The sequence below is a fragment of the Alosa alosa genome, chromosome 12 (genome assembly GCF_017589495.1).
Source record: "Alosa alosa isolate M-15738 ecotype Scorff River chromosome 12, AALO_Geno_1.1, whole genome shotgun sequence".
NCBI classification, from domain to species: domain Eukaryota; kingdom Metazoa; phylum Chordata; class Actinopteri; order Clupeiformes; family Clupeidae; genus Alosa; species Alosa alosa.
In genome coordinates this window covers 15,709,391-15,720,645 of record NC_063200.1, presented here as the reverse complement: position 1 = coordinate 15,720,645, position 11,255 = coordinate 15,709,391, and the positions used below count along the sequence as shown (strand labels likewise).

General features: G+C 46.2%; 1 protein-coding gene across 1 annotated transcript; it reads left to right on the top strand.

Moving 5' to 3' along the window:
* The first annotated feature begins 6,785 nt into the window (after positions 1–6,785).
* On the top strand, positions 6,786–10,659 carry tlr8b (toll-like receptor 8b). The gene is made up of 2 exons (XM_048259259.1): positions 6,786–6,792; positions 7,197–10,659. Exon 2 carries the CDS (start codon positions 7,226–7,228, stop codon positions 10,280–10,282), a length of 3,057 nt encoding a protein of 1,018 aa, XP_048115216.1. The 5' UTR covers positions 6,786–6,792; positions 7,197–7,225; the 3' UTR covers positions 10,283–10,659.
* Positions 10,660–11,255: the final 596 nt, after the last annotated feature.

Here is an 11,255-nt window from a genome sequence, read left to right as displayed (position 1 = left end):
ATTGAAATGTGTCTATTGGATTCATGTTTTGCAGCTGGGGAGAGCAGAGCTGAAACGCACAGAGCATGTAAGCCAGAAGAATTGTATAAATCACCCGCAAGCCAACATGCTCTTACACTTACACAAAAAAAAAAAAATGGAAAAATCATCTGAATTTTAAATCTTGTTTCAGATACACCGTTAGTCCAATGCTTTAAATGTCCTGTGCTATCAAGGGGGGATGGCATAAATCGTGTCAGTTCAGACGATCCATGTGTGATTGAAAACACATCAGAAAAGCGAAACAGACTGCCAGTGTAGCGAGGGGTGAACACACACTATTGACTTTGTGTGCTTTGTACTTTTGTTTTTGAACATGCTATAAATGAGTAAGAAATGTTGTCAAGAGAGACAGGGAAATTTCTAAATTTCCACACACATTCACACAAAAAAATTACCTTTAAAAAAACAGGATTGTTCACTAACCTCATGAGTAAAAGTGGATCTCTGTTCTCACTTCATCTGACTGCCATTGTTTAAAAACACAGACAGGAAATATGCAAGAAAAGGGAACTGCCTTGAAAAACTAAGCAGATTAAAATGTGACGGTTAAACATGAACAATCCACCACTCCAATCAACACAAAAGACTGCCAAAGAATTACTACAGAAGTGATTAGTGTTTGGATTTGAGAACGCCAAATGGTTTTGTAACTGTATGAATTCAGTGATTTGTTACTGATGAAGACTGGTGTTCTCCGTCTGTGTGTCGTGGTATGGTGTGGTTTCAGTATGGTGTGGTGTGGTGTGCTTGTGGTATGGTGTGGTTGTAGTGTGGTGTGGTGTGGTGTGCTTGTGGTATGGTGTGGTTGTAGTGTGGTGTGGTTGCGATATGGTGTGGTTGTGGTATGGTGTGGTTGTAGTGTGGTGTGGTTGTAGTATGGTGTGGTTGTGGTATGGTGTGGTGTGGTGTAGTGTGGGTGTGGTGTGGTTGTGGTATGGTTTGGTCGTAGTGTGATGTGGTGTGGTGTGGTTGTAATGTGGTGTGGTTGTGGTATGGTGTGGTTGTGGTTGTAGGGTGGTGTGGTGTGGTTGTGGTTTGATGTGGTTGTAGTGTGGTGTGGTTGTGGTTGTAGTGGTGTGGTGTGTGGTTGTGGTTTGATGTGGTTGTAGTGTGGTGTGGTTGTGGTATGGTGTGGTTGTGGTGTGATGTGATTGTGTGGTGTGGTTTGGTTGTAGTGTGGTGTGGTGTGGTTGTGGTTTGATGTGGTTGTAGTGTGGTGTGGTTGTGGTTGTAGGGTGGTGTGGTGTGGTTGTGGTTTGATGTGGTTGTAGTGTGGTGTGGTTGTGGTATGGTGTGGTTGTGGTGTGATGTGATTGTGTGGTGTGGTATGGTATGGTGTGGTTGTGGTGTGATGTGGTTGTGGTGTGGTTTTGGTTGTAGGTTGTAGTGTGGTGTGGTGTGGTTGTGGTATGGTGTGGTTGTGGTGTGATGTGGCTGTGTGGTGTGGTTATAGTGTGGTGTGGTTGTGGTATGGTGTGGTTGTGGTGTGATGTGGTTGTGTGGTGTGGTTTGGTGTGGTTGTAGTGTGGTGTGGTTGTGGTATGGTATGGTGTGGTTGTGGTTGTAGTGTGGTGTGGTTGTGGTATGGTGTGGTGTGGTGTGGTTGTAGTGTAGTGTGGTGTAATTGTGGTCTGTTGTGGGTGTGGTGTGGTTGTAGTGTGGTGTGGTTGTTGTGGTGTGGTTGTGGTGGTGTGGTGTGGTGTGGTTGTGGTTTGGTGTGGTTGTGGTGTGGTGTGGTGTGGTTGTGGTTTGGTGTGGTTGTAGTGTGGTGTGGTGGTGTGGTTGTAGGGTGGTGTGGTGTGGTTGTGGTTTGATGTGGTTGTAGTGTGGTGTGGTTGTGGTATGGTGTGGTTGTGGTGTGATGTGATTGTGTGGTGTGGTATGGTATGGTGTGGTTGTGGTGTGATGTGGTTGTGTGGTGTGGTTTGGTGTGGTTGTAGTGTGGTGTGGTGTGGTGTGGTTGTAGTGTAGTGTGGTGTAATTGTGGTCTGTTGTGGGTGTGGTGTGGTTTGTGTGTGGTGTGGTTGTTGTGTGGTGTGGTTGTGGTGTGGTATGGTGTGGTGTGGTTGTGGGATGGTGTGGTTGTGGTTGTAGTGTGGTGTGGTATGGTGTGGTTGTGGTGTGGGCTGTGTGGTGTGGTGTGGTGTGGTATGGGTTTGTGGTGTGATGGTTGTGTGGTGTGGTTTGGTGTGTGGTTGGTGTGGTGTGGTGTGGTGTGGTTGTAGGTGTGTGTGGTGTGGCTGGTGTAGTGTGGTTTGGTTTGTGGTGTGATGTGGCTGTGTGGTGTGGTTATAGTGTGGGGGTTGTGGTATGGTGTGGTTGTGGTGTGATGTGAGTTGTGTGTGGTGTGGTTTGGTGTGGTTGTAGTGTGGTGTGGTTGTGGTATGGTATGGTGTGGTTGTGGTTGTAGTGTGGTGTGGTTGTGGTGTGATGTGGTTGTGTGGTGCGGTTTGGTGTGGTTGTAGTGTGGTGTGGTGTGGTGTGGTTGTAGTGTGGTGTGGTTGTGGGATGGTGTGGTTGTGGTTGTAGTGTGGTGTGGTATGGTGTGGTTGTGGTGTGATGTGGCTGTGTGGTGTGGTTGTAGTGTGGTGTGGTATGGTGTGGTTGTGGTGTGATGTGGTTGTGTGGTGTGGTTTGGTGTGGTTGTAGTGTGGTGTGGTGTTAGTGTGGTGTGGTTGTGGTGTGGTGTGGTTATGGTGTGGTGTGGTATGGTGTGGTTGTGGTGTGATGTGGTTGTGTGGTGTGGTTTAGTGTGGTTTGGTGTGGTTGTAGTGTGGTGTGGTTGTTGTGTGGTGTGGTTGTGGTGTGGTATGGTGTGGTGTGGTTGTGGTTTGGTGTGGTTGTGTGGTGTGGGTGTGGTTGTAGTGTGGTTTGTGGTGTGGTTGTGGTTTGTGTGTGGTGTGGGTGTGGTGTGGTTGTGGTTTGGTGTGGTTTGTGGTGTGGTGTGGGTGTATGGTGTGGTTGTGGGTTTGGTGTGGTTGTAGTGTGGTGTGGTTGTGGTGTGGTGTGGTGTAGTGTGTGGTGTGGTTGTAGTGTGGTGTGGGTGTGGTGTGGTTGTAGTGTGGTGTGGGTGTGGTGTGGTTGTAGTGTGGTGTGGTTGTAGTGGGGTTGTAGTGTGGTGTGGTTGTAGTGTGGTGTGGGTGTGGTGTGGTTGTAGTGTGGTGTGGGTGTGGTGTGGTTGTAGTGTGGTGTGGTGAAACCCCCTCCTGTCTTGGTTGGGGAGTTGTAATGTGATAAAATGGTCTTCTTCTGCTACTTCTTTTTCTCCTCTTCTTCTTCCTCCTCCTCCTTCTCCTCATCTTCCTGTTCTTCTACTACTTCTTTCTCTCCTCCTCCTGTGAACAGCTTCAGAGTAACACAGTCGGAGTGTCACACGGTCATGGCCTGACAGCTCTCTGTCCCCACACTCACTCCATCAATGAGGAGAAAGACAGAGTGGGGAGATAGAGGGAGAGAGAGAATAAGGAGAGGAGATAGAGAGAGAGAATGATGGAGGGGGATAAGGTAGAGAGAAAGAGACAGCAAGTGATAAAGAGAGGGAGAAAGAGAATGATAGGGAAAGGGGAAAAGGTAAAGAGAAAGAACAAGTGATAAAGAGAGGGGGAGATAGAGAGAGAGAGAGCTATGGAGAGATGACAGCGTGGATACCACAAGTTTAAAATTAATAACTGTCAAATCAGTATGTGAGCCACGTAGTGCTGGTTTGGGAAGCAATACATGAAAGGTGCCCCCAGTGCAGGTTGGAATATGAGTGCTGGCACCTCCGAGGGTTCACACAGAGTGCCATGCATCTAATTGCCGGAGTGTCCACTTCATCTGGCTACTGAATACTAATAGCCAGGAAAGTCTCTGGCAGAGTTTGGAAGTATGCATGGATTTGAATTCCATAAGGCCTGAGCGGAGACTATAGGAGGCGATACTGTTGCGTTGTTGTGTTGCCCCTAACAACAACCTTAGACATCCAGAAACATCAAGCGTGCTGGAGTTAGTATTAGGGCACATGTGAAAGAACAACTTGACAGAGATTAGATGAACCTTGGGTCTGTGACAGGTAGTAAGTAAATACTGTATTATATATATCAATATACCGACTGTACCGTGGAGCAAACAGTGTTGTACTTTTCTTTTCTGTTGCTCTGACGGATAAGTATATATACAACAGAAATTATAGACACATACGAAGGCGCGATCAAACAGTTAAACAGAGTGACTACGTGTAGTGTGTATCTGCGACAGAAACGACAGACACATGCAATAGATACGAGTGGGGTCAAACAGTCAATAACATGTGGTGTGTATGACGTGTGCTGTGTATCTATCACAAAAACGACACACACACACACACACACACACACACAACATTAATGTAAGTAGGATCAAAGAGAGAGTGCCTACTGCTTACTGATGAAACACCTCTGATGTCACAGACAGAGCCAGAGTGCGGCATCCCTCTGGCTCAGATCTGGCCTGAGAGTGGCCCAGATGACCCTGTCAGAGTCAGCTGCTGTCTGGGACGGCTGTGTGTGTGTGTGTGTGTGTCGGTGACCGGCAGACCGAACCCTTAGAACAAACAGATTTCAGAGGCTGGCCCCTGTCTCCTGTGGTTTTCTCTTTCTCTCTCTCTCTCTCTCTCTCTCTCTCTCTGTCCTGTAGCATGTTCAGGAGAAGCCCTGGTGAACTCACCCCGGGTGGTGTGTGTGTGTGTGTGTGTGTGTGTGTGTGTGTCTGTGTGTGTTTGTGCACTGTCAGACTAGTGAAGCGTTGGGCAGAGTGTGTGTGCATGAGTCTGACAGACTGTGAGTCCTTTTGAACCCTTCTGTCTGGATGAGGGGTGAGAGGGGGGTAAAGGGTGAGAGAGAGGGATGAGAGAGGGAGAGAGAGAGAGGGATGGAGAAAGGGAGAGAAAGAGGGAGGGAGAGAAAGAGAGGGAGAGAGAACGGTAGAGAAAGAGAACAGGTAAGAGAAAGAGGTAGCGAGGTATGGAGAGAGAAAGGTCCAGAAAGAGAGAGAGAGAGAGAGAGAGAGAAAGGGAGAAAGTGAGGGAGAAAGGAAGGGAGAGAGGGAGAGAGAATGGTAGAGAAAAAGAAATGGAGAGAGAAAAGGGTAGAGAAAGAGGAAGGGAGAAAAAGTTGAAGAGAAATTATGAGTTGAAGAGTGAGAGGAGAGCGATGGACAAAGAGAAGTAAACAGAGGAGGAGGAGGAGGAGGAGGAGGAGGAGGAGGATGAGGGAGTGATGGTCAGAGATGAAAGAAAGGATGAAATAAATAGAGAGAGAGAGAGAGAGAGAAAAGGTAAAGAGGGAGAGAAACAGAACAGGAAAGATAAGAGTGAGAGAGAGAGACAGACAAAGAGGATAGAAAGCGACAGATAGAGAGGAGAGTGAAAAAGGATGAGTGGGGGTCAGGATCAACGCGTTCATGTTCAACAGCCATGTTTTGCTCCACAGCCTCACAGCCATGTAATAAAATGAAACTCTTGTGTGTTTTTTTCTGAAAGCAGACCCTCAAGGTCACTCAGTTCTATCACGGCATACACAAGTATAGCTAGCAAAGGCAACTGAAGTCTAGCCCTTCCGCCTCTAGACAGCGAATGCATGGAACGTAGGTTTGTTGTCATTATACATTGGCTCATATGGAGCCCCCAGTGGGATCTCATGGCGGGGGCTGCTGAGAGCCTGTGCCTAAATGAAGTGTTTTGTTGTGTAGATATACCCTAAATTTACCAGCCAGGGTAATCCTTGAGAAGCAGAGGCGCACGCGGCAGATAACAGCCTCTCTCCCATCACCCATGGAACGCCACTTTGGACTAAAATGCGCCAAGGAGAAACGTGGCACTTTTCTTTGAGTGTTGTCGTCGAGTTCAGTGAAACAATCGGGCGGAAATTGCACTGGGGTGTCTCTTCGATAATTGGAAATGTGAGCTCAGTAATTTTGTAATCAGGACACTACTTTGCTATTGGCAATAGTGCCTCCCTGAACCCAATCCCAAATGCCTTGCAGCAAAGAGGCTCAGCCAGAGTCTGTGCTCAGATACCGGGCCGTGTGGCATGTGTGTGTGCGTGTGTGTGTGCATGTGTGTGTGTGTGTGTGTGTGTGTGTGTGTGTGTGTGTGTGTGTTCACGTCCTCCCTCTCATCAAAGAGAATCACCGCACATCTCTCCCAGCCCCCTATTGTTTGCTTAAATGTGTGACATCCCTTAGGTAATTGGTTTTATTAACAATCATACGTCTTACAAGGGTCAAATGTGGGTTAGTGGGATCAAAGTGTTGCTGATGAATTCAAACTACTGAAAGTAGCATTCATACTGAGAAACTTTACACTGCGATACTGTAATACCAACAGACTTTCGTACACACAGATATTGGCTTTAGTCTCACAAAGTGTCTGTAATTGCAAACTTGACAGCAAAAGAATCAGTTAAAGTAAAATAATATCATCAAATATGGCCTAATTTCTTATTTACTTTACTTTGTGATGAAACACATACACATTTGAATTCTTTATTTGAATCCACTAATCAAATTTCTTTGTTTTCACATTTGAATTCTACACACACACACACACACACACACACACACACACACACACACACAATGTGCTGGTTTCCCCTTTGCAAGCAGAGTGACAAATGCGTCTTTATTTAAGGTAAAGGGGAAGTGAAACTAATCCACCCTCAGCTATGTTATGTGCCACTGTCATGTGAAGTGTCCTTCTCCACTCCTATATATACACTGAATACAGAGCAGAAAGTAAGTGCATTTTCTATTCTATTCTATTATGTTATGTTGTATGTAGTTAAAAGCAGTATCGCTTGACTTTTTTTATGTTCAATCGTTTATCACATTATTTGTTTTGTTATTTGTTTTGTGTTCAGATTTCACATTTAAATCAAAACATGCTATTAAAGTCACACTATTGCCCCTTTTTGAGGTATGGTTTTATAAGCAACCTTGTGCTATCTTTGAAATTATTTTGATAAGATGTGACCATGTGATAGACAGACTAACCCAGTAGCCATCCAGGCTGTGTGCACTGTATAGTTCTCTGGTACGAGGGTCCTATGAAGGTTTTAACAAATAATTTAGTTGTATTTCATTCCTGAGTTGTTCTATTTTAAGATGTTGTCTACAAAAACTGTTTCCTTCACTTGCAGGTTCCATCTCATCCTTCACACGTAGAGCCATGAGGTTGATTTTATTGCTTGCACTCTGTTCGACGGTCGCTCTCAGTACAAGACATCACACTACGAAGTGGCAGTGTTCTGTAACAGCGCTCAACACTTCTGTGCATGTGGATTGCTCTGACAGAAATTTAAAAGACATCCCTGAAAAGCTCCCTTGGAATGTGACAGAACTCAACCTTTCTGGAAATCAGATCAAATATGTGGCGGCAGTACCTCTCAGACATCTATTCAATTTAACTGTTATTGATTTAAATAGCAACTTTATTGAATACTTTGATAATAAGGAGCCTCCATTTTTACACTGTGAAGGTTTAAAAACACTGCTTTTTGACCATAACAAACTTTCCAAAGTGCCGAGACAACTGCCTGTGAGACTATCTAATCTGAGTTTGGCATCAAATCAAATCAACTCTGTTAAGTCAGAAGACTTTGCAAACCTTTCACTCATCGAATCCATCAACCTTGACAACAACTGTTATTTCCATAGCAGCTGTAACGGATCCTTGATGATTGAAAATGGGACTTTTTCTAATCTCAACCACCTGACCAACCTCTCCTTGACTATGAACCGATTACAAAAAGTCCCCCAGTACTTGCCAGAGTCCTTAATGTCTCTGAAACTACTTCTAAATACGATTGCACACATAAACAAATCGGATTTCAGCGGTTTGACTTCACTGCGATTTCTTGACCTGTCTGGTAACTGCCCCTTTTGCCCTAACGCCCCTTTCCCCTGTAAGCCCTGTGGAGACAACGGCTTGGTCATCCACCCCCAGGCTTTTGCTCATCTGGCCCAGCTCGAGGAACTGCGTCTGTCTGGGAACTCTCTGCAGACGGTGAACTCCGCCTGGTTTCGGAACCTCACTCGCTTGCAGTACTTGTTCCTCTCCTTCAACTTCCTCATCACCGAGATCCAAACCGGAAGTTTTCTCTCCATGCTACCACACGTCGAAGTCATTGACCTGTCCTACAACAATCTCAACAAGGCTCTGTTTCCACGGTTAAATATTTCGCAACATTTTGCAAACATGACATCGCTGAGGGCCTTGCACCTTCAAGGCTATTACTTCTCAAAGCTTCTCAGCGATGACCTGAAACCCCTTTACAACTTACGAAATCTTACTGTGCTGAATATGGGAGTCAATTTCCTCCAGAAGATAGATTTCTCCTTTTTGAAACTGTTTTATGACTTGTCTGTTTTCACATTAGTTGAAAATCAACTAACAAATCTTCTTCTGACACCAGAGTCGAGTTGTTGTCTCACTTGCGGAAAAGTCGGGGCATCTGGACATAGCGATCTACCAATCCTCTTCAGGCCATACATTCATCGCGATGAGGACTACCGGTTTTATCCCCCAGCGATCAAGCCGGAGTGTGTCAATGCTGGCAATGTGCTGGACCTCAGCCGGAACTTAATCTTTAATATAAATCCAAAGTTGTTCAGCAACACGGAAAACATTGCCTGTCTCAATCTCTCCTCAAACTCCATAGGGGAGACTTTAAATGGCTCTGAGTTCAGACTTTTTCCAAAACTGAAATATCTGGATTTGTCTCGCAACAGGCTTTACCTGTCATCAGATCAGGCCTTCACTGAATTACCATACCTGGAAATCTTAGATTTAAACCACAACAAACACTACTTCCAGGTGGTTGGGCTAAACCACAGTTTAGCATTCACCCGATATCTAAAGTCGCTAAAAGTCCTTTACTTAAATTGGAATGAGATTAGCTCACTGACAGAGCCTCACATGCATAGCACATCTCTGCAGAAGTTGTACTTTGCAGGAAATCAACTGGACATGATGTGGCGCAACAGCCAAGGTTTCAACTTATTCAAAAACCTTACGAATTTACAAATACTTGATCTTTCCTTGAATGGTCTGAAAAGCATTCCTAACAGTGTATATGAGAACTTGCCGGACACTTTAACATATCTACGCCTGAATCAGAATGGACTGTCGTCCTTCAATTGGACTGTGCTGAGTTGCCTACCTCGGCTTGAAGAACTGCATCTAAGCAAAAACGAGCTGGATCACGTGACCGCAAGTCTCTCCTCACTGACTCGCCAGCTGAAGGTGTTGGATCTGAGCCACAACAGGATAGCACAGCTCTCTGGGTTATTGCTCTCAGCCACTCTGAGTTTGAGGATTCTGGATCTCAGTCATAATAGTCTGACCACCCTCAATGCGACCACTTTCCAGACGGGTCAGCCTGACTCACTCCAAACGCTTCGATTGGAGAATAACCCCTTCCGCTGCACGTGCGACCTTCTGGACTTCATCCTGTGGATTCGCTACAGCCCTGTATCACTGCCCAACCTGGTGACCAAAGTGCAGTGTAACCTCCCAGAGTCCAAGAGAGGCAGATCTATCATGCTATCGGACATTGACATCTGCCTTAATGATGACCTCGCTCAAATCCTCTATACCGCCACTTCCTCTATAGTGATCTTAGTACTGTCCATCGCTGTTTGCGCTCACCTCTTTTATTGGGATGTGTCGTACATCTTTAGCTTCTTGAAAGCGAAAGTGAAAAGTCAACGGCCAAACTCTGCCCAGTACATGTACAACGCTTTCATCATGTACGACACCAGTGACCCGCTTGCCTCTGATTGGGTGCTGCACTACCTGCGGGTTGAGCTGGAGGAGTGTGGTGGCGAGAGGGCCCGCCCTCTCTGCCTGGAGGAGCGGGATTGGATACCCGGCATGCCCGTCCTGGACAACCTCTCGCAGAGTGTGCGTCTGAGCAGGAAAACGGTCTTTGTGCTGACCGAAAGCTTCCTGGGCAGCAGCCTGTTCAAGATGGCGGTCTTCCTGGCCCACCAGCGGCTCCTGGAGGAGGGGGTGGACGTGATGGTGCTGCTGCAGCTGCAGCCGGTGCTGCAGAGGTCCCGCATCCTCGGCCTGCGCCGCTGCCTGAGACAGAGCAGCGTGCTCGAGTGGCCGGTCAACCCTGCTGCCCACAGCTGGTTCTGGCAGCAGCTCCGCAGCGCCGTGCTTACCGAGAGACCGGCCAAACACAGCAGCCTGCACAGGAGGTACTTCTCTGGACGCTAGAGAGCCTCAGGGACCGAGAAGACATGCACCGAGAAACCGACCAAAGACATCAGCCACTAGAGCGCCCCGAGGACCGAGGGGAATTTAGGTTCTGGGTCTGACATCACAGTGTTCCTGTTTATTCAGCCCACACACAGCAGATTGCATTATAAGCACTTACAGGATGCTAGAGCATCTCAGAGAAAGGGGTCACCTCAGAGAGACAGTCACCTCAAAGAAATTATCACCTGACACCATGTCTCACCTGTACCTGTTTCATCAGCCAACACACAGCAGGATAAGCAGGATATACTTTTCCAGTCACAAAATTCCTCCGAGAGCTGCTGACTGTGACCCACTAGATCAGTCACATCACCACCAGTGGACCGAAGGACTGCGGTGGCAAGAACACCAGGTGATTCTTTGTGATTCATCTTAAACAGTCATTCACACCAAGAATGATGACTATAACAATCAAGGCACACTTGTATAATTAATCCTTACTAGATAGATAGATAGATAGATACTTTATCGATCCCCAAGGGGAAATTCAATACTTGGTGTAGGTGTGCTGTGTAGACATTTCATCTGACATTTTGTGTATTTATTTTGTGTTTTTAAATGAGAATTCTGGTGTGATATTGAAAGTGTCACTGGTAGTTTATTTACAAAACGATTTATACAGACAGTACCTTCAGGAGGTTTACCGTTCGCCGCCATCTTAAATTTAATCAAGATAAGTCGAGCGACAGGTACGAATGAACAGGTATGATAAGGGATCATATTCAAAAATAATTCAGTGGAAATGCATGGATTCCAGTTGCTTCCAGTAGCAGCAACTGGAATCCATGCATTTCCACGGAATTATTTTTGAAATATGGTGTAAATGGTGTAAAACAGTGATTTATTTGCATGGCTAGGCCGATGCCTGAGGCACCCCCATCGAAAAACTGTTGGTAGCATTGGCTAACTAGTGCCAGATTTCCAAGTGCAG

What these genes read in the sequence shown, in the direction of transcription:
- tlr8b (XM_048259259.1), top strand. Translation starts at nt 7,226, where the DNA reads ATGAGGTTGATTTTATTGCTTGCACTCTGTTCGACGGTCGCTCTCAGT.